The following is a 23381-nucleotide window of genomic DNA, read 5'->3' as shown; positions in this document are numbered from 1 at the left end:
TGTCCACGTGCCTTGTTACCGCGTCGTCCACAGATTCATGTTCATTCTCTCTCTCTCTCTCTCTCTCTCTCTCTCTCTCTCTCTCTCTCTCTCACACACACACACACACACACACACACACACACACAACACACACACATTTACACGTGCAATACCAGGAAGCCGCTTAATTAGCACACCTGGCCAGTCTCGCACCTGTTGCCCGGAAACCCTCGCCGTCAAGGTGTGAAAGGTGATCAGTGAGACGCTAATAACTGTTTTTACTTAAAGCTTTACATTTTCGTCTTTCAACAAAAGTCAAACATGAACCATTACAATAACAATAAGTGGTTTCTCTATAGTGCGAAGAGAAATTGTTATCCAAGGGAATGATAATTTAACAATTCGTACTTCGTAGTAAAATAAGATAGCATGCAGATTAACAGAAAGCTGCGATGTGACCTATGTAAGTTTTATTATGACTGACTTTTCTTAGTGTTCCATCAGTATAGAAAACAGCATTTGACATTACTAACACCTTCAGTACAATAAATGATAGATTATTCAGCATACCCAGCAGATGAATCTTCAGCATACCGTAATCATATATGTTCATTATGATGCTTTCAGTGCCACCCCTCCCTTGTGTAATTCTGAACTCGCATGCTGCTGTAGATGCACCTAATCAGATCCATATTCTCATCATTCAGTGGTTCTCTTCCTCGACTGTCAGTACAAGTGGACCTCCTGGCGAGGATCAACGAACTGGCCGTGGAAGGGATAAGTCACATCTCCCTCAGCCGTGAACCGCACCTTGGCCAGCTGCGACATGTCCTTGGCGTTCAACACCAACAGCGCTACGTAGCGGGGATCGTTTAGCTTCAGCAGAGAAGAGAGAATAATTCCGTCGTCTTCTTTTGTTGACCCCGGCCTAGGCACGAAGATTGGCTCAGCAGCCACGTAGCCTTCCTCCTGGAAATACCAAGTCTTGCCAGTTTCCACGTCCAGTTTCAATAGCCTCTGGTAGAACAGTTCCGAGCCACCAGTGACCCCGTAAGTGTAGCGATAGGGCAAGCCGTTCCTCAGATAATTGATCCTCGGCAGTTCGAACATCACCGGTGAGAGAAGCGTCGGTGTGCAGTGAAGTTCCCCATTTTCTTTTCTGACAGCGGTATACAAAGTGTCTTTCAAGGTGAATTGATGCTTCTCCATGGCCTCTTCAACTGTCACTTCGAGGGGCAGCACCAGCCGGCATGCCTTGGCGTCAGGGATCACCTTAGAAGGATCCGTGTCGGACTTTTTAAAGTTACTAAAGAAGAAGCTGGTATAGTGCAGGCCGTTCATAGTGCCCAAGAAATCCACCACCAGATGGCCGTCCTCCTCCCAGGCGTTGATGTGGTGGAAGAGGATGATGGGTGGCGCCGTGTAGGTGGTGGGCAGAGGCTTGCCTGTCTTCCTATCGATGACTATAAGTCTTAAGTTCTCGTCTGGCAGCCAAGTGAGGGCGTCAATCATCTTGCGGAAGGTAACGTACTGTCGGAACAACTTGCCCAAGGACAACACCAGAGGCTGCTCGCCCACTACCCAGTAGTTCTCCGTCATGGCGAAGCTGTGCACGTAGGGAAATGCCGTGCGCCACCTGCTACTTGCCGTACCCACCACGCTGGCGCCCTCCAGATTGCCCTCGGGGAAGCGAACAATACGCAGCTCGGGGCCGTTGATCAGCGAGAAGGAACTACCAAGGTTGTATACAGTCCCATCTGGTTCGATGTGTGGGTGTGCCGTCGCCATATTGACTGCCACGTAGTTGCTGATGTCCTCCTGCACACACACACACACACACACACACACACACACACACACACACACACACACACACACACACACACACATTAGAACTTTATAAGTTTGTGTTGGAGCTTTTTGAGGGCAATGGGTGGAGAAAGTGTTAGTACTGGAAAATTATTATAAGCACCGAAGTTCAAATTTCAATATAAGACATTATTTATTAAGTTACATTCTCTCTCTCTCTCTCTCTCTCTCTCTCTCTCTCTCTCTCTCTCTCTCTCTCTCTCTCTCTCTCTCTCTCTCTCTCTCTCTCTCTCTCTCTCTCTCTCCACCAACCTTCTTCTCGAAAGTCTCCAGGGATTCAGGATCGACCCGCCGCAGGAAGCAAGTCTCGGTGAGGGCAAACATCTGGTCCTTGGCTTGGCACACGTTCACTAGGCAGTTGTCGGACATGACATTGGCGGGCACAGGCAGCTTAAAGAAGGTAGTGACAAGGTGGTGAAACATAGTCTTGCAGGGATCCGGGTAGCCCACCGTACCCAGCTCCGTGGTCACGATCCTGTTGGCCTCTGTGTTCTTGGTATACGAATCACTGCGGAGAAACCTGTGTGGTGGTGGTGGTGGTGATGGTGGTGGTGGTGGAAAGAAGAGATGAGTGTTAATTAAGAGTGTATGAGCCGTATCTTCAAATTATTTCAGTCTCCTATCTTGGCAACTTTCAACAGGCTCCAGTGGAAATTGCTGGAGGTTTCTAAAGTTGTTTTCATTATTTTTTTTTTTTTTTTTAAGATTTTGCTGATGATTTCAGTAAGATTTTCTTTTCTATCATCGTAAGAAAAACACTCAAGAATCTAAATAGCAAATACTGTAAATATTCTAGCATCTTATCTCGACAACATCTTTAACAGGCTTAAGAGAAGTTGTCAAGAATGTTGTCACGATTTTAGTGACTGTTTGACTAACAATCTTCATTATCAATTAAGAATACCAATGAATACTTAAATAATTGAGTCTGCTTTTGTAAGTAGTCCCTATGAAAATTCGAATCATTCAAAAGCACCGATCTGTTTGTGTCTGGTTGTTAACTGCACGTGTTACTCTTTCCTCTCCTTGATAAGAGAAGGATTTCTAGAGATACTATACATCACCTTATTTGATGGCACCTTGTTTACAGAAATGTACAACTTAACACAATGTAATCATACATTATTTGAAAGTAACATATTTATGGTACCAATGAGTACTTCTATATCTTTTTCCAGTAAAGCAGCGCAAAACTATTAAAATCTTAACTCAAGTACTTCAAGAATAATGATAGCCACGCTTGATTTACTTTAATGCACAATAGTATATACTTATATATATATATATATATATATATATATATATATATATATATATATATATATATATATATATATATATATATTGCAGCACCATGCACGTAAAAAAAGAACGCTGAATATTGAACGATAAGTCAAGAGCACAAGTAAAGCAGAGGTGACGAAAAAATAAGGTGAATGGAGGCGAATGAAGCTTATCTACGCCTGTAAATTTTGCTCGAAATGCCACGTTCACCGATTAATGTAAGAAGCATCACCACCCTCAAGTAATCGTGATGATGTGGCACTAATGGTATTAATAAGACAAGTGTGTCTCTCTCTCTCTCTCTCTCTCTCTCTCTCTCTCTCTCTCTCTCTCTCTCTCTCTCTCTCTCTCTACTCGCCTGGAAGTGTAGGTAACTCGGCCGCCTTTGTGAATGGTGAACTGGTGCAGCATCGCGAGGGAGTCGAAGAGATGGTCGTAGTGTGTGCTGCCGACCTTGGTCATGCCGGGACCGTTCCTGGTGACTCGCCCCTCCAGCCACCTTGGAACACACCCCTCCACCTCCTCCGCCTCCCTCTCATGCGTCTCCTGTACATGAAAAAGAGAATAGAATAAGATGGGTTTTTTTTTATATATATAGATAGATAGATAGGAAGAGAGATAGATAAGAAGGTAGACAGAAAATGTAGAGAGAGAGAGAGAGAGAGAGAGAGAGAGAGAGAGAGAGAGAGAGAGAATGTGTGACTGTGTGCATCTCTATCAAATACTGTACATAATTCTTGTTATGTCAGATATTCATAACACTGCTTCTGCCTTGCATGTATATGTATATATTTCCTTTATGCGAAAAAGTATGTCACGTTACTACATTTCTTTACTTTACTATTGAATTTCTCTTTGATAGACCCATATATTTATTTTTAGTTCTCTCTCTCTCTCTCTCTCTCTCTCTCTCTCTCTCTCTCTCTCTCTCTCTCTCTCTCTCTCTCTCTCTCTCTCTCTCTCTCTCTCTCTCTCTCTCTCACACACACACACACACACACACACACACACACACACACACCGTCCCATGTGGGTCGTTTACAATTCACTATGTCCCATAAACCAAGACACTTCGGCTATTTGTGCAACGCCTCTCAGGAGAGTCGTGCAAGAAATGGAGGCTCAGGAGCTGCTGAGGAGCAAACCACGAGTGGCTGCACGGTGGAAGGGAACGATCTCCGTGAACCTCATCGTGCGGTCGGAATGGCTTGTGGTCGCATTTTTCCTTGGCGTTCCTCAGTATACCTGTTTTTTTCTACCATTTTATCTTATTCTATTATTTTGCCTCATATTCATTTATGCCTTGGCTTCATTTTCTCAATGATAAACTCCTCGGATAACAAATTTTAACAAATATATTGCCACGTGTTCGAATTCCACTTCTATTCCGCTTAATGCTCATCCCATTCCTCGAAGATCGATTCCGGATCCTCTCGTATTCAGTTTATATATTGCTGAGGGATTTGTTACCTTTCATCCTTAACTAACTTTCATCTTTAGCTTAATCTGTTTGTTACCTGATTAACATACGTCAATGTAGGTTTATTATAATGAGACTCTTCTGTATCTCGTTAGGGGCAGCCTCCCTTTCCACTTTTCAGTTACCTTCCACGCCCGATAAGTTGTTCAATCTGCTAAGCGGTCGCGTAGTGAATAAGGTGGTGAGCGTGGGATCGGGCAGACGTCCACGCGTAGGTTCGAATCCCACCACATACCGGTTTAAAGCTATGCCATTTTCGAGTGGTTTAAAGTTACCTACATGTCACCATGATTCCCAGGTTCTATCTAGGTGGTTACACCAAAGATGCGCTTGGGTGGTGATATGGGCCCTAATATGAGTACCACTATAAATAAATAAAATTGCCTGTGCCACTAATGGGCGGAAGCTTAACAGTGCTTCCCACATATACTCTTCAAGTATGTCTACAGGTGCTATAGAACATAACGTAAAAAAAAAAAAAGGCCGCCTGGCATCACAGGACGAACTACATAGTCAAAAAGCAGCGTGTGCCATCATCGTCGGGTAACCTTACACAGAATTTCCTTGCTTCGTATAGACTCAGGTCGATGAGGATTCTGGCAAATGAGTTAAAGAGTATATACTGAATCCTCCTCCCCTCTTCCCGGTAAGAGGATCTTGAAATAGTTCAGAAAGAAGCATGCAGGATCATCCTGGAACCTGCCCGTGTCAATTGTGACAATTTCCTGCCAATCTTGAGGTTGTCAAGACGGGAAGCCTTGCAAAGATCACTTCACTTACAGCTGTCTGGCAACGCACCCTCCCAAAAAACACAGTTTACATTACTTGACACCACAACCGGCTAAAATTTCGCTGTGGGCGCCACAAAAAGGCAAATATCAGCGCTGTACATTTAATTAATGACGTAAAGAAAGTTCAAGAACTACATATTTTTGCATAATTGTTTAGCTGCATATTTAAGCTTACTTATTCGGATCTTAGTTAATTAATCATTGAGATATTTTATTCACTTCCTTTCTGTTTTCATTCACTGACCGACATTTGTATAAACAGTGCTTATCATTGTTGTCATTGTTATTATGATATTACCATTATCATCGTCGTCATCGTCGTCATCAGAAATGTTTTTATTACTACTATTGTCATTATTATTGATGATGTCATATCTTTTTCATACATAAACATATAATAAATCAAAACCAACTTCTTTATATTCTATCAAATTCATAGTGTGATATAATTAGAATCGTCGTATCTTTCGAGCTTTATTCTGAGCGCGAGAAGTGCAGCGTGACAGACACATTGCAGGGTGTGGTGAAATGCAGGTGACGTGAGAGCGAATATGAAGTGATCGTGTCTATAGCATTACTTACTTTAAGTCATGGATGGCGTATCTGACGTGGCAAGATGTGGGGCTAAGTCTATTAAGGTTATACGGCTTCTAATCAAGTTCAATGAATTGCGTAGTATGATGCCTTGTCCATTATCTTACGAACGGATAGGAGAAAGCGCAAACTACGAATCATTAAGACTGTATCAGAAGAGGACTGCTGAATGCTAAATGTCTAAATATTACAAATATGATCTGTCAGTCACATCACCCCCAGAGAATATAAACATGCAGGGATATAATGGTGCTGGTTTGCGTTTGCCAGATGCATGTCTCTTGCATCATAGCTATGGAGACCTATAACCTGTAACCAACGAAATATCAGAGGCATTTGAAGTATGATAACCAGTTTTTCCTGAATACATGTGCGCATTTTACCTGCCTGACATGAGCCGCAGCTCCTAGAAAAGCACCGCGTCCTCGCTGACCCACAAGCATCCCTCTATTTACTCATATCCAGTGGGACCCCGTGGAACTTGTGGACTACTCAGTGACTCAAGAGGACAAATTTTAAGTCATTTTTACTATCACAATATGTATGTTATTGCAATACTTCCTACAATACATTAAGTTGCTTTGATTTACGTTAGATTTGCACAGCAACCCTCTGGGGCTGACCTTCATACAGTTTCTGCAGAAAAGCTCGCTGCTCCCCGCTGGTGTCTTTGCCGTCTGCTCCATGGTGGCCGCGCTGTGACTGTATCACATCTGCCACAAACGTTGCATATATATGTGTATACTCATATCGGCAGAGGCTGCAACCTCACTCCTACGTGACTGTACACTCACACATCTAGCCTCATCCTCTCCCACCGATATACATACTTTTTGCAAATATTATCCCCCAAATTTCCCGTGAAGCACGATTTTATCAGCAATTTTTCATTCGTCAGTAGTATTCTTCTCGTTGATGTCCCGTCCAGGACAGATTCAAAATTTTAGATAGAAAGGAAATTATAACAATAGGTTGATAGTTTAAAGAATTAGAACATTCACCCGTTTTTAGAAGAGACTGATTGCAGGCAAACTTCTAGCAAGAAGAAAACGTAGATGTTGATAGACAAAGTTGGAAGACTAGGCAAGCTGCAAGCACGTAGTTCACTGTTTTGGAGAACAATAGGAGAGAACCCATCAGGTCCATAAGCCTTCCGAGGGATTCAGCCAGAGAGGGCAAGTAAGTAACACCGTCACTGCTCACGACACTCTACGCAAATTGTTGTTAAAAGTAAGATCCGTATAATAAAACAAGAAATCCGGTTTACAATTCTTTCTCCCGTGACATTCAGTAGTGCCGATGACGGGAAAGACACCGTCATTGAGAGACTGTCTTAGGCTTTCTCTTAACTTGCAAGTCCAGGAAAAACTTTTGAGAATTGTGACGTAGAATTAAGGAAGTCACTTGAAAACACTGGTCGGTATAAACCTAGATGTCAACCAAGAACCGAGACGCACTAAGAAAAGTTAGCCAGTGCATCGACTTGACAAAAGTAGGAGGATTTAGTAGCTTTTGGCAGTATCATAACAAATATAGGTGCAATATGAAGTGGAAAAGTTATTAATTGCAGGATTCGCCATTGATTTCCCCGTCCCGTCAAGTCAGAACTGCAATGTTGAGACTGCTGAGGACTGCTCTTCTTGCCATCGCCAGACAATGATTTCATCTCGTCTGCCGTCAGTGTTTATAGTAGTACCAGTCAGTGTTTGTGAATGTGTGATCTTTCCTCTAGATGGGAACACACTTTCTTTTTTTTTTCTCTCTCTCTTTCAAGATAAACATATGGAAAGTCTTAGAAACGTGATGTATACATAAGTTACCGATCTTTATGGTGCCTTGTTGCGGTGGTAGTACGGGGCGGCGGCGTTGTAGTGTTAAGCGTCCTCCAATCTCTAGCCGCTAGCGTTTTCCCATGGTTTGTAAATATTTGTAAATCCGAACCAGTCCACGCGTGGTTAGCACCGTACAAGATTTGTTGACAACCATAAGTGTCGACGTGGCTGACACCGCTGTCTGTCAGGTGTTTCCGTTGTGTATCACAGAGGAGGTGTCAAATTGTATGTTCTGAGAGGCTCATGCACTCCCATTGTCTGTGATATACTGAGGAAGAATGATGAACCACCCTATTATTGTTTTCCTGATGAAGTCATGCAAGTCAGTAACTCAGACTTAACTTTCCCAAGGGAAACAATCTATTTTATCTGTCAAGATTTTTTGAGGAAACTTCCAAAAAGATAAGGACGTTGTACAGCTATGAAGCCTGTGAAGAACTTTAAGTCTATAGTAAAAAAAACATAACGACGTTAACGACTATAACAATTAGTCAATGGATGAGAGAGAGAGAGAGAGAGAGAGAGAGAGAGAGAGAGAGAGAGAGAGAGAGAGAGAGAGCTTCTAATACCTGAGATCTACGTAACCTTTACTTGCCTGTCACCTAATACCTTTAATAATTCTCCATTTTTTTTCTTATTAGGACATAAACACTTAATTTTATATACAAACGTGACATTTATTATGTAAAATATTACGTCACGCACTTAGCAACATCGTAGTGTGAACAATTACATTACAATTAAGGCTTGCATCTCTATCAACAAAGTGCTACAACGTACAGGGAACACATTCCAATAGCACAACACTGACATGCATACTTACGAGGATAAGACAGCAAAAACACTCATGCCTTTTAACCCCTTCAGTACTGGGACGCATTTTTACCTTGAGTTTTGGGTGTGATTAGATGATTTTATTGACATTAGGAAGGGTCTATGGAGGTCAGAAGATTAATGGCCAGAGTCTACAATATTTCAATCCCAACATTAAGTTTCTGAAGTATAAAATCACCAAATATTAAGCAGAGTAAATATGAAAATACGTCCTGGTGCTGAAGGGATTAAACGCATCACTCATTTACATCGTTAAGGTTAACAATATCAATATCACAAAAATGCATAAAGGCCATTCATATTACTCCCACTACACCTAACTAACACCCAGATTCAGAAACGTTTTGCCCTCTCACGACGTTTATTTCCAATGGCTCTAGTTGAAGATACTCGTGTTTTTAAGGTTATTTTTATGGTTTGGTGATGGATTAGCAAGGTTTCTAGTTGATCATAAGGAGAAACTGTCTTGAAAACCCGGTTAGTCGTCTAAGGGGCTTGAAAAATTCTCGTGTTGAGAGAGCAAGACGTTTATGAATGTGGCCGTATAAAGCACATAATCGCACTACTCAAACTTTCCTTCAATGCTTTACCTTGACTCAGACTTTACAATGCTAAGAATCTCTGTACCTGCTCCCCCCCACCAAAGATCCCTCAGCCTGACCTAAAGAGAACTGAACCACTGAATTTGCCCAAAAACTCCAATGAACTTGGCCCAAAGATTTCCAAACCAAGACCAAAGACTCGAGCTTGTACCAAATACCCCTGACCTTGCTCTAATGACAGTTGGAACCGTGACCGAGGAAAAATTAATCTTCTCTAAGAAAAAAAAATGCGACAGAAGCAAAGTGGTTATGCTAATAAAAAAGAAAGCCTGCCTGCCAGTTTATTTTATCTATATATAATGTTATCCTCTTACTTCAAATCCTTTTTATTTATTCATTTATTTATTTCCCCTCGGTGTGTAGTGTTACCGCTGTCGTGCTGAAAAATCCTTGAATCTTCTCAAGAGGCATTTGATACGATAAAAAAAAAAAAAACTTGAACTTGTCCCTCGCAAAAGCACTTGAACCTTAAATGTACACCATTAGTGCTGCCAAAAATATTCCTGATGCTACTGCAAAGAATTATGATGAATCACAGCATTTTGTCTCGCCACGGAGCTTGTTTCTCCTGCAGCAAATCTGTTATTTCAGTGAAGCAATGCCCATCGTTTTTATGATCAGTGACTCATTCAGTTCATCTATTCATTTACTACTATTATTCATTATTTGTTTATTTATTCATTTATTTATTTATTTATTTGTTTAACGTATGTAGAAGAGACACCAGTCAATGGCAACAAAACTGCAACAACGTCAAGTTAGTGTCAATGTCATATTGTGTATCCAGCCATCCTATGCTCAGCAGTCAACATCCTCCCCGTCTGTTCTGCTCTCATTCTCTCTTCATCTCTCAGTGGCCTTTATGACACCTGTATAGCCTTCTTCCATAACACTCATTCATACCAGTATCTCCTGCTAGTGTTCTATTACTTTCAAAAAGCTACTTCTGTGATATGTGATGAGGTTTACCGCATAGACAACTATCGAGCAGTGTTTATTCCAAGCACGTGGTATCAGTTCTCGCTTTCCATCTTTTTATGAATCTTATACTTTGTTTTGCATGTAGCATAATGGTCTGATAGGAAAAAAGAACAGAAAAGTTTCTTCTCCAATAGAGTGGAAGAGACTCAGTAATAGGATAGGCTTGCCATACGTCTGGATTTTCAATGAAATATCCGGAATTCACGTCTCGATATCTGTTTCGGGAAGGATTTTTTTATTTCTTACTCTGTCATGACTTCAGAAGGTAATGGTGATGAGGCAACGTTATGATGCAATAGTCTCTCTCTCTCTCTCTCTCTCTCTCTCTCTCTCTCTCTCTCTCTCTCTCTCTCAAATCCACTGGAGCACGAATCATGGGTGTGGGCGTTATCGCGAAGCCAAGGGATGAAATGAGAAATATTAACATAGGGCGCCTATGCCGTCTTACTCACCCTCAACATCAGCTCCTAATACGAGGACGTTGCAACATGTGATGTGGGGAGGTAACGATAAGGATCTACGAATGCTCAGTCAGTCTCAAAGGCTTCTTTCTGCTTCGATTCCTTCATCTTTTTCTAATCATCTTCCCGTCGATCCATGAGTTCCATCTTGAAGTCTGATGTTCATCCCCAACCTAAACTTAGACTACAGTCATCTTTCACTGAATTTCTGGTTGTCTCAGGAATGCAGTCAAGTTTTTTTTTAATCTCTCTGTAGTCTCTAACACTCTGGATTATTTTCGTCTGCCAGAATGCCCTCTCCACCTTTCACCTGCTGTTACGAGGCTAGTGAATCAGTTCAGGGGTGGGAGGCTTTTAGGTGTGGTGAGAGCAGTTGGATTGTTGAGGAAAGGAGATGTCTTTTTCTTTAGGAATGATGATAATGGACAATGGTTAGTAAGTTTATGGTGGAGAGGCTCAGGGAAGCAGGCCGAGGATCTGCAACACTGCCTTAGTCCTAGAGGTGACGGCTGGCCGGTGCCTCCACATGGCAGTGTCGCGGGTTAGGTAGGGGCGATACAGTTCTTGACATTCTTGCTGATCCTCTCCCTGACAGGTAGCACGGTAGTGCGCCAGATGCCCCTCTGTGGCCGGGTACAAGTGGTATAGATCTCGGTCTCGGTCTATGTCTCCCCCGAGGGTGAGGAGGGCAAAGTGGGCATGAAGACCTAGCGCACGGGAAGTGTCATGCACAGATTTGGTGAATATTCGCGGCGGTGTTACCTTGACGGTTCGGGTCACGTGACGCATTAGGTGCAAGTACTCTGGGAGGTCAGATGTCGCCTCTTCCACCTGGTCGTTAAAATAATAACTGCAGCGAGCCAGATAGGAGGTGGGTTTGAGGCCCTGTTCCGTGGCGCGGGCGCGGGCGGCATCCAGCATAGCGGGCAGTGAGGACTCGGTAGCGGGCACGATGAATTCATCCATGTCCCACACCGCCACGTAGCGATGCGTGGCCAGGTGTCGCAGCAGACAGTCCGTGTAGGGGATGTTCTCCGTGGTGAAGAGCGTAAATCTGGAACACAGGACACTTGACAGAGGTTACAGGGATTCCAATTCAAATTGTGTCCTCATTGATTCACCCAAGAATGTTCACCAAAGGGTGGATAATTCGTTCCATGGGTGTTAGTCACTATAGATTGCACAAGTATCACCTCTTTTTATCTCTGATTTCCATGTTTTATCTTTCTGGAACTCAGCTTACCTAATTGGTAAGTAATCATCATAGTTGTGTAGTGCTTCATGTGTGTCGATCATAAAGAGTTGAATAGTCGTTTGATTTGGCCACAGATCACGATATCTGATATTACATTTGGTCATACATGTATAGACTGAAATTGATTTCAAACTTTTAAAATGATATTAAAGAACTTATTCCATTGTCTGAGAGCTGGGTAGATAGCGAGTCAGATGTTAAGAGTACTTCATCCTTGAGATTATTAGCTACTGTCATTATTGATCTGTCCTTTAAAATAACTAAAATAACTAGAGGATTTATTGAAAGTAATAACAAAACAGAAGATATGTATTTCCGACTCTGTTAATGGAAATTTCACCAAGTCAGTTGCTAGTATCACTCATAGCTATGTTGAAATTGGGTCATTTAGGATAGCAGCAATTGTACTTACTGAGCTTCATTGGAATCAAGGCATGAATCATGTTTGTTAACTCTGATAGTGTTCGCTTTATAATTCGATTTAACCTTATGTTATGATATTTATTATTGCCTCATGTAGTTGTGTTCCTTTACATGATTGCTTACATCTTTCATGTAACCATAAGTAGGCAAGGAGGGATAGATAGTGTCCTAGATCAAATGAACAAAAGACAACTCCTGTGATGTTTAACAAAGGCTCTCTTCCCACCTATCCACACCTACTTATGGTTACGTCCATTTTAGCCAAACACCGAAACAATAAGCTACAAGGAGAGGCAGATCGTACTAGAGTGAAGAAAAAGAAAGTGTATTATTATGCTTTAGCTTTTTTTGATAATGCAGTATATGATGGAGAACCCGCGATGACATCTTTTGCATTGCACCTTTGTAAGAATGCTACCTATCATTTTACCTTTTTTCTCTGCAGGTTTACGTATATAAATGCTATCTTTTGTATCTAGCATAAATGTCTATATTGCCTATGACTATACCTTATGCACCAAGCCTTTACATGAACGTTGTCTATAATTATCTATAATCGTAAATTTTGTCTTAGGGGTCTATATAAATGGTGTCTTTAATTGTATTTGTTGCATTCACGATTCTTTGTGAATGTTGTGTTTCAGAGTCTATAATAATGTCTTCTGCACCACGATACTGTATGAATGCTACCTATAGCTGAACCTCTTGCACCGCGACCCTTTGCAATCCAAGTTCGGGAGGCCTTACCGTTGGGTGTCGTACAGGGCGCGGTACAGATGGCCTAGTGAAGGTTGGTCTCCGGGGCTGCGCCAAGTATACACCTGCACGAAGCCTTCCTGCTGGTAATGTTGCAGAACCGCTCGCACGTTGTGGTGAACTGAAGCCTCGTAAAAGGTCACTTCGTCCACACCCCAAGCTCTGGCAGCCTCCAGCCACTCCACTAGTCTGTAACACGAATCGTTATTGCCATATAAAAGAAAAAATATTTCAAGAAATACTTTAATAGAAATTGATCATTTTCTGGATCAAAAGAAGAGACGGACTGAGCGACCGAGTGAAGCACATGAACAGTGACTGCATGACAACATCAAAAATGTCTGAAAGCAATGCGAGGCACGTGACAAGAAGTAGGAGAGGAGAACATGCAGCAAAAGGAGGAGGAGGAGGAGAGAGAGAGAGAGAGAGAGAGAGAGAGAGAGAGAGAGAGAGAGAGAGAGAGAGAGAGAGAGAGAGAGAGAGAGAGAGAGAGGAAATATGAGAAGGAATATACAAAAAGAATGGGAGGAAGCGAAGAAGGAGGAGGAGGAGGAGAAGGAGGAGGAGAAGAAGAATAAAAAGGAGGCGAAGACTGAGATGTTTGTGTATCTCATACTAGCAGAACGAAAAAATATTGTCGAACATATTCTTCATATATCAAACTTTGCGCCAAAGAAAGAAATGCATATCTGGACTTAACTGACCAACTTATTTCCTGATGTCTTTGTTTGGGACGGTAAATCTCTCTCTCTCTCTCTCTCTCTCTCTCTCTCTCTCTCTCTCTCTCTCTCTCTCTCTCTGAACTTGAGAGAAAATCCTTCACGTGATTTGCAGTCATCTTATATCCTCGTTGCGTCACTCTCGCCTTGCGCATCACAGCAAAGTGAGTCAGCGTGTGCGCCCCACCACTTTGACGTCATACGGAGTAGTAAAAAAAAAAATAAATAAATGAAAAAAAAAAAAAAACGTGATGATTAGTCATCCCAGCTATCTTGGCAATGGGTCGGGTAAAGGTTCCTAGTAATTCATTACTAACAACCTGATTGTTGAGTCCATTCCATTCATATGCCACTCTATTTGAGAGCTAATTCTTTACTATTTCTTTATTAAATCTATCTTTTCGAGGTTGAACCCATTATTTCTTTCTTTATCTTGATTACTGCTTACGTTACCCTTGTTGTGTCCCATATGCCACTTAAAGAGCTATCTCTCTGCCAGGTTCTCTCTTAACCTACGCTTCTCTAAGGAATGTAAATTTAAAAGCCACACTCTGGCGGTGATGGAACTGAAAATTACCTCCCTCAACTGCTTGTCCTTCATCTATCACCTCGACACAGCCTTCCAGAAAAATGACACTCAGCTGCCCCCATCTTCTACACTGAATATCCTCAGTCTGTCTTTTACTCATAATCTAAACTGGAAACTTCACATCTCATCTCTTGCTAAAACAGCTTCTATGAAGTTGGACGTTTTGAAGCGTCTCCGCCAGTTTTTCTCGCCCTCCAACTGTTAACTCTGCACAAGGGCCTTATCCATCCTTGTATGAAGTACTCTTTGCATATTTGGGGAGGTTCTACTCATAGTTTTATTTGGTAGGGTGGAATCAAAAACTTTTCGTCTCATCAACTCCCTTCCTCTAACTGACTGTCTTCAGCCTCTTTCTCATCGCCGGAAAGTTGCATCTCTTGCTATCTTTAATCGCTATTTTCATGCTAACTGCTCTACTGATCTTACTAACTGCATGCCTCCCCTCGCTGCACAAGTCTTTATTTTTCCTCTCATCCCTTATTCGGTCCAAGTCTCTAATAAAAAAGTTAACCAGTACTCTCAGTGATTCATACCTTTCTCTGGTAAACTCTGGAACTCCTTCCCTGTTTCTGTATTTCCATCTTCCTATGACTTGACTTCTGTTAAGAGGGAGGTTTCAAGACATTTGTCCCAGACGCTTGGCTAATTACTAACTTTTTAGGGAACTGCAATCAAGTTGGCCTTCTTTCTTATATTTTTGTTGCCCTTGGCCAGCTTCCAGTCTTCCAGAAAAAAAAGGTGATGACAAATTCATTAAGGAACACCATTGTATACCCTTTGAACCCATGCTGTGTTTGCTGCATCTGTTGTGACCCCTAGCACCACAATGCTATTAAAACACTACACAGACAACTGATGTCGCTTATGGAGAGAGAGAGAGAGAGAGAGAGAGAGAGAGAGAGAGAGAGAGAGAGAGAGAGAGAAAGAGAAAATGGTATGTGTGTGTGTGTGTGTGTGTGTGTGTGTGTGTGTGTGTGTGTGTGTCTGTGTGTGTGCGTGCATGTACATGGAAATACCAAACACATATGAAAAAAGGCACAAATCACTAACCTCCGGGAATAGTCACGGGTTGGGTCAAAGAGGAACTTGTGACACAGCGCTAAATCCTTCTTGACTTGTGGCTGCTCCTGGTTCAAAATCCTTAGGGCGTTGGTGGTGGGACCGCACGAGTACCCGACGAGAGCCGCTACCTTCGGCATGTGGACACCCTTTCCAATGCGACAGGTCACTAAGTATGGCAGCCAGGCGCCGCTCACCCTGTCTTGCCAATGCACATAATCTGTCATAGCATACAGGTGTAATCTAACCATCCAGGTGCTCTCAATCACGTTCTGTTTCCCATTACAATTCCTTCCACGCATGAGGCAAACAGGAATCACAATGTTACAGTCAATATCAACGAGTATTAGAACACAAGAACATGATGGAAACTTAAACCCCTTCAATACCAGGACATGTTTCCATATTCAATCTGCTTAATATTTAGTGATTTTATACAGCTTCAGAAACTTATGTGGGGATTGAAATAGTGAATACTCTGGGCATTAATCTTCTGACCTCCATACACCCTCCATAATGTCAAAAAAAATCGTCTTATTACACCCAAAACTCATGGTAAAAATTGCGTCCCTGTACCGAAGGGGTTAAGAAGCCCTTAAGCTTGTACGTGACAGCCTTGTTATAAAATACATATTCCTAAATGTACCTGTCATATATAAATGCTATTCTGTGCATACTATCAATTTTTCAGCAAGGAGAAGAAATGATGAATTCAGGATAGGTAATAATAGGTAAAAAAGAACTGACTAAACAGAATGGCTGGTGAATTGAATAACCTTAGTGATGAGTCGGTTAGTGCAAAGGAAATGTGAAACTTTGAAAGGTTATACAAATTTGTGGATGGAATAGCAGTGAAAATAAGTATAATTCAGGAATTGCTTTATGATCTAATGTCTTGCTGTTGCTTCTTTTATTTAGTTTTATTTTAATGTTCTGGTGTTACTAGCAAACGTATTGAATATTTCTACGTGCTTCACCATATGAAAGGGGATATTTAAAATTTAATCAACCAGTCATTTAATCAGTCAGTGCCTTATCACTCTCTATCCATACGCTCACCCATCCCTCACTCACATCTCGTTTGACCTTACCCTCCATGATGCAAGCTTGAAAAAAAAAAAAAGAAAGAAAGAAACGGGGAAAAAAATCCACTTCTTTTTTTCTATTTACATCTTTTTTTTTTTTTTTCATTCTTCCGGTTATCGATTTTTGGGGTATTTTTTTCTATTGTTCTTCATTTCTATTTATTCAGATGACCAATTAAAAAGTCACCTAATGAGGACAGACACTTGTTTGAGTTATGCTGATACAGATTAGTCCAGCTGGAAAAACCTTCTGTTAATTAGTGCTGTGTAGGAAATGAACGCTTCAGGCTTGACTATTATATATTTGTTTTGAAGTATATACAGAGACGGCCTACTGTTTGATGAAGGCGCCCTCCTTTACCCTTATTTTTTTTTGTAAAGCCACAGGTCAACTCAATGTGTCTTAATAGGTAGATATCATAGGCCACATTTCCTTTGTCAGCCCCACTCCATGCCTGCCTTCCCATCCCTATTCCCTTCTTGTTTCTACATTTCTCATTCTCCTCCGTTTAAGCCTCTCTCTCTCTCTCTCTCTCTCTCTCTCTCTCTCTCTCTCTCTCTCTCTCTCTCTCTCTCTCTCTCTCTCTCTCACACACACACACACACACACACACACACACACACACACACACACACACACACACACACCGCAATGAAATGGTCAGCAGACTCAGCTCAACAACCGAGAAGGCCCGGGTTCAAGTCCTGGGCGTGGCGAGGAAAATTGGCAAGCCTCTTAATGTGTAACCTAACAGCAAGTAGGTACGGGGTGAAATGCAAGGTGGTGTGGCCTCGCTTTCCCGGTGTGTGGAGTGTGGTGTGGTCTCAGTCCTACCCGAAGATTGGTCAATGAGCTGAATGAATGAAGTGTGAGAAAGAACGTGGGGTGGAGAGAAGGACGTATGGGAAAGAGGATGTGAATGGGGAAAGAAAGACGTTAACCCCTTCAGTACCAGGACGTGTTTTCAAATTCCTTCTTGTGACTATTTGCTGATTTGATACACCTTCACAAATTTATGTTGGGATTAAAATAGTGAAGATTGTGGCCATTTATCCTCTGACTTCCATACACCCTTCCTAATGTCATCGAAATGGTCTAATGGTACAAAATCACAAGGTAAAAATGTCTCGCAGTACTGAAGGGGTTAAAGACAGCTCTAGCCAATGACATCTGTTATGAAAAAAGAATGACAGGTATTGCTTTTGTTAGAATTATAAGTTGGAAAGCTTCTTCATCAAGTGTAAACCTGTCTGTACATATATAGATCTTAATTGTCAATGCGATATAAAATTCAATCTTTTATGTGTAATTCATTTTAAAATATTAGGCTCGTAGAAGAAGGAAGAGGGAGTTTTTTCTTTAACCCTTGCAATACTGGGACACATTTTTACCTGTAAATTTGTGTACGATTAGACCATTTCGTTGACATTAGGAAGGATCTGTGGAAGTCAGAAGATTAATGGCCACAGTCTTCACTATTCTAATCCCCCACAAGAGTTTCTGAACCTGTATAAAATCACCAAATATGGGTAGACTGAATATGGAAACACGCCATAGTAATGAGGAGGTTACTACCAATCCTGCCACGATGATGCCTTACCTATCCGCACTGTACTCGAGGCCGTGGGTGCGAGGTCGTTCTCATACCACAGGTGACACACGGGGGTAGGTGGGCTGGTGGAGTCTGCCATCACCAGTATCCTCACGGTGGGCCCCTCTATGCAGGTGAGAAGACGAGTTAGTGTGTGTGTGTGTGTGTGTTGAAAGATGTCAAGAAAAGGGCATGATTATATTAAAGAGGTGAAGAAAAAAATAGACAGATTGACAGATTGATTGACTGGCTGAACGACTGAAAGATTGCTTCACTAGGTTACCGCGCCGCAACAACAGGGTCATATGGCGTCGTGGATGAGGAGGAACTAAGAACTTTATAGTGAAGAAGGAGCAGTGGTGAGAGGGAGAAAGCAGCGTAGAAGTGAGAACAATAAGTTGGTAGTCCATGCACCTTCCCTTGTGTGTGTGTGTGTGTGTGTACGTGTGTGTGTGTGTATGGCCAAGAAGGACGTTTGTTGGTGCGTGGAGTAAATGACTGCAGTAAAAAAGAGAGCTGCACGTGAAGACTTATGAACGACTCAGTAGGTTTGAGTGTGTAGGTCAGGAAACATATCACTGGAAGGATCCTGTCAAATGGTTCGCTTCCTGTTCACATTACAATTTACAAACGTGCAGTATGCGTCGCTGGTGTCGAGACAGAAATGTTATCTCTTTTGTAATGTTCTTTCTTTCTATATTTTTCTTTTTCTCTCCCTTGGCCTTTCTTTCTTCATATAATTATCTACTTGTGTATCTGTCTGTTTATTTACTAATTAACTTATTTACTAATTTATCTATCATTCATTTCCATGCACTCGTTCCCCCCATCCTACGGTCTCTCCCCCCACCTCTCTCTCTCTCTCTCTCTCTCTCTCTCTCTCTCTCTCTCTCTCTCTCTCTCTCTCTCTCTCTCTCTCTCTCTCTCTCTCACCTCCCTCGTCCCTGGAGTCGTAGTAGGCGGCGTAAAGCAGGAATGTTACACCACCAATCACGGCCTCCTGCCACAGCCCGTTGTTGTGACGCACGCTGAAGACTCCGGGGGTGTTGTGGCAGCGAGACCCGCGCCGCTCCTGCCCCACCAGGAAGGCCAGCGCCAGAGAGGGGTGGGTAGCCTCCACCTCCTGCTGCGTTGTTCTGCAAGGACGGAGTCTTATTGGTGGAATGATCCTTTGTTGAGCCAATGAGAAGAGAATAGGAGGGGAGAACACAGATGGAATGATAATAACAAAGATAGGCAAGGGAAAATAATGAAGAAAATGTATAAAACAAAGTAGTGGTATTCAGAGAGAGAGAGAGAGAGAGAGAGAGAGAGAGATCACCTGTTAGTAGTAGGATCGATCTCGTCCATAAGGCTGGGCAAATATTTCGCCACTCTCTCTTCCGTTTTCACCTGATGGCCACAGTCACACCTGAGAGAGAGAGAGAGAGAGAGAGAGAGAGAGAGAGATAACAATGATAATAATAATAATAATAATAATAATAATAATAATAATAATAATAATAATAATAATAATAACAGACACTGCCGGACCCCTAACGCTTTTCTAGTGGGGACCATTCTAAAGACAAGTTTTGGTTGCGGTCTAATCAGGAATTTCCTACACACACACACACACACACACACACACACACACACACACTTGAGACGTTACAGTTACCCAGTTCTTGCAAGTTATTTTCTTAATTTCACAAAGTTATTTAAAAGTTATAAAGTTGTGGTGAGGCAGGAAGGAAAAATGCTAACCAATCTTGTAATTACCGTAAAAGATGCCATGTCAACAATTAAAACTAACCAGTGAATTTTTGAAGGTTATTTTCTTATTTTCAAGGCAGAAAGACAAACATACCAACTAAATATTACAATTGATAAGGCAGCACTACAGGACAAGCTTAACCTGTCATCAGTGGTCCACTCTCTCGTCCCATGGCAAGCTGTGCACAAGCCTGGCCGGCGCTGATTCATGGTTCCACTGTCCGGCCACTCTCTTTCACAGTATATTTATTTTAGCTTATCTGTGTTTATTTCTCTATTCGTTCGTTTTCGTTTTCTTTTCGTTTTCCTCGTGTTCTGTTTTTCCTCTTTTTTATCCTCCCTCAATCTTGATTCAACAATAGCGAAGTCCGAGGAGAGAATTTGATTTAAAGAAAATTTCAGGCCCAGAATGGAGATGAGGACGAGGCAAACCTTTTTATCCGGCCTCTCTCTTTCCCATGTCCCAGGTGAGGGGTTGCAATCCCGGTGCCCCTCACCTCCTCGAAATTATCAATATCAGCGGCCAAGAAATTTACAAGCTTATATCCTTCTCACTGCGTGTCTTTTCGAATGCTGGAATTACTTTGACAGTGAAGAATAGTTTTCATGTACTCAAAGCAAATAGTTTATGTGTTGATAAAGAAACAATGCAGCACTGTAAAATACACGCTTTCCACTAAACATGGTTAACCAGTAGCATGCTAAAATGTTGATTCCTTAACCCCTTCAGTACTGGGGCGTATTTTCACCATGACTTTTAGGTGTGATTAAGTAATTTTATTTACATTAGGAAGGCTCTATGAAGGTCAGAAAATTAATGGCCACGGTCTTCACTATTTTAATTCCCTCATTATCTTCTGAAGCTGTATAAAATCGCTAAATAGTAAGCAGAATGAATGTAATTACGCGTCACGGTACTGAAAGGGTTAACGTGCATCATCCAGGAACTTGTGTCTAGCTTTCGTCAGCAGAGTATAGTAATAATACATCTTTTTATTTATTTACACATTTATCAAATTATCAGCTCAATCTTTCTTAACAATCATATCCTTTCCTCTTGTTAACCTTACCACTAGAAGACTTTCATAGATAACTTAATCCTATTTGGGGAGACAAGAGCATTTTAATCTTTATAGTACAAATATAATGTCATGATGTTATTTCTGTTGTGTAGTGACTAACGACGATGATGATAACAGAAGTAATAGTAGTAGAGTAATAGTAGTAGTAGTAGTAGTAGTAGTAGTAGTAGTAGTAGTAGTAGTAGTAGTAGTAGTAGTAGTAGTAGTAGTAGTAGTAGTAGTAGTAGTAGTAGTAGTAGTAGTAGTAGTAGTAGTCGCAATAGAGAAGAAGTAGAAATAGCACCTGACAACAACTCTCTCTCTCTCTCTCTCTCTCTCTCTCTCTCTCTCTCTCATCCAGAACTCACACGCGGGACACCCTTGAATCATGGAACGCCGTCAGGAACACGAAGACACAGGTGCAAGTCACGCCCACCACACCTACCCACGTCCGTCTTCTTCTGAGCCAAAGCCACCCACCAGCACCACGGCCCGCGCACTCACTTCCCATGGTGGAGTGTCTGGGCCTGGAGGAGGAGTCAAGGTCAGTGCTAATCAGTAGGTCAAAGTATTAGTAACAGAAAGACGGGATGATCAAGGAGGACAAGGCAATTAGACCCGTATTCTGAGACACTTTGCTCTCTCACCATCACTGCTTTCCAAAGGCTCCACTTGAAGATGCTCGTGTGTTTAAGGGTTGGCAAGATTTCTAGTGTATTAAAAGGAGAAACTGTCTTGAAAACCAGGCTAGTTGTCTCTGAGGCCATGCAAAATTTTCGTAGTGAGAGGAGAAGGCATTTCAGAATACGAGCGTTTGGAGACTTAGGCAAGGGATGACACTGTTCATGGAAGGTGGTTTGATATAGACGGGAAGCTTATAGTAATGCAGCGGATAAGTTTTCGTGGAAGTGTTTGGAAATGGTATAGACAGGTAAGGTGACGCGTAGACGGAATGGACAGGAGTATGAGAAAAGATGATTAACCAGTGTAGGGTCTCACCATATTGCTATGTACCTGTGATTATAAGAGTAACTGAAAGAAAAAACACTGCCTTTGCTGATGAGACGCTCACAATTCAGTGAAGCCAGTTGATGCCTTAGTTCTTTCACTGTTATATTCGCCCTTTTTTTTTTTTTTTTTGTCATTTTGAGACTGTAAGGAATTATTGGGTAGGAAACACAGGAACAAAAGAAAGATTAGAACATTTGATATTGTTCTTTCTAAGCAACGTAACTATTGGAAAAATACAGTGCAAAAGTTAAGATAATGTACAATAATGAAAATGTTGATGGAAATTACGAGCACTAACACTGATTAAATTTTTGGAAGCTTAATTTTATTCAGTCATGTTTGTGCTCAGCAATGTCTGTACCATCAAGAATAAGAAAACTAATTGCTAACGTTGCTTTATCCATTATTTCCTTTCCAAGTTCCAAGCACTATCAACTTTATGCAAGAGTTTATGCCTTAGAGAGACGAAGATTAAGAGGGGACCTGCTAGAAGTAGTCAAGTGGTATTGTGATTTTAATAAAGGTGACATGAGCAAAGTTCTTAGGATCAGTAGCCAGGATAGAGCCAGAAATAATGAATTCAACCTTGAGAAATTTAGGTTAGGTAATGGGAAGGAACGTGTTCTCTAACAGAGTGGGTGATGAATGGAACGGACTCAGTAATCATGTTGTTAGTGCTGAGTCAATAAGGAGTTTTACAAGATTAGACAAATTTATGGATGAAGATGATAGGTGGAATTAGGTAGTCTTGTTCACACAAGGAATTGCCACGGGTGGCCTGACGGGCTCTTGCAGCTTCTCTCATTTTCTTATTTTCTTATGTTTAGCGATTTGACATTAGTTATCTTTTTTTTCATTTTTCTGTGCCCATGTCCTTCATTACGTAACATTTAAAATTAATATATAGCCTGAACAGTCTAGTTATTTAAGTCGCCACAACAAACACATATACATTGATGTGTGCCTTCATTTGTACACAAGATCTACAACTTTGAGTTTCATTGATCCTAAACAATACCTGACTTTACTGATATCCATGCTGGTTCCGCATTGGCCTCCCCGGTGGTGCTCACTGGGCGACGCAGCGGAGGGTTAGGGTTAGTGGTGACGAGATCCGCGATAGTGATGTAAACACACGAACCTATGTACGTACACTGAACAGGCAGAACTTCTCAGAGTGGTGACAGCTCACTCACTCTACACCAACTTCATGTTTTCTCTTACGTTTTCCTTTCTCTCCATATCATCATTTCCTATTTTTTCCTCTAAAAAAATTATTCTTTACGACCTAAACTTGTCTTGAGATTAGTTTGTCAGCCACCACATGATGCACACACTGCCTGATACACACACAGGCGGGAAGTAG

At 41.7% G+C, this 23381-nt stretch overlaps 2 protein-coding genes across 3 annotated transcripts; both read right to left on the bottom strand.

Annotated features, from left to right (window-relative positions):
* Positions 1-240: 240 nt before the first annotated feature.
* LOC123504625 (beta,beta-carotene 15,15'-dioxygenase-like) lies at positions 241-6958 on the bottom strand. Its single transcript, XM_045255299.1, has 4 exons — positions 6624-6958; positions 3494-3681; positions 2104-2371; positions 241-1800 (listed from the first exon to the last, which is right to left on the bottom strand). Exons 1-4 carry the CDS (start codon positions 6684-6686, stop codon positions 709-711), a joined length of 1611 nt encoding a protein of 536 aa, XP_045111234.1. The 5' UTR covers positions 6687-6958; the 3' UTR covers positions 241-708.
* Positions 6959-8488: 1530 nt separating this feature from the next.
* Positions 8489-23381, bottom strand: LOC123504586 (beta-1,4-galactosyltransferase galt-1-like). 2 transcript variants are annotated; one of them, XM_045255232.1, is made up of 8 exons: positions 23034-23381; positions 21373-21531; positions 19510-19599; positions 19122-19324; positions 18198-18314; positions 15503-15731; positions 13136-13333; positions 8489-11764 (listed from the first exon to the last, which is right to left on the bottom strand). In XM_045255232.1, exons 1-8 carry the CDS (start codon positions 23051-23053, stop codon positions 11167-11169), a joined length of 1614 nt encoding a protein of 537 aa, XP_045111167.1. In that variant the 5' UTR covers positions 23054-23381; the 3' UTR covers positions 8489-11166. The 2 variants fall into 2 exon arrangements, with proteins under 2 accessions (XP_045111167.1, XP_045111168.1); XM_045255233.1 differs by having other exon boundaries at positions 15503-15713.

The sequence above is a fragment of the Portunus trituberculatus genome, chromosome 16 (assembly GCF_017591435.1).
Source record: "Portunus trituberculatus isolate SZX2019 chromosome 16, ASM1759143v1, whole genome shotgun sequence".
Taxonomy (NCBI): domain Eukaryota; kingdom Metazoa; phylum Arthropoda; class Malacostraca; order Decapoda; family Portunidae; genus Portunus; species Portunus trituberculatus.
This window is presented reverse-complemented; position numbering and strand designations above follow the sequence as displayed.

Bases quoted from the DNA above. Each gene is read 5' to 3' on its own strand.
- LOC123504625 (XM_045255299.1), bottom strand. From the start codon at position 6,686: ATGGAGCAGACGGCAAAGACACCAGCGGGGAGCAGCGAGCTTTTCTGC. The intron at 2,372-3,493 runs GCGAGTAGAGAG...ACCACCACACAG, and splicing joins CGAGTTACCTACACTTCCAG to GTTTCTCCGCAGTGATTCGT. The intron at 1,801-2,103 runs GTTGGTGGAGAG...GTGTGTGTGCAG, and splicing joins TGGAGACTTTCGAGAAGAAG to GAGGACATCAGCAACTACGT.
- LOC123504586 (XM_045255232.1), bottom strand. From the start codon at position 23,053: ATGGATATCAGTAAAGTCAG. The intron at 19,600-21,372 runs GTGAGTTCTGGA...TCTCTCTCTCAG, and splicing joins GATTCAAGGGTGTCCCGCGT to GTGTGACTGTGGCCATCAGG. The intron at 18,315-19,121 runs GTGAGAGAGAGA...TCACCTGCATAG, and splicing joins CGACTCCAGGGACGAGGGAG to AGGGGCCCACCGTGAGGATA.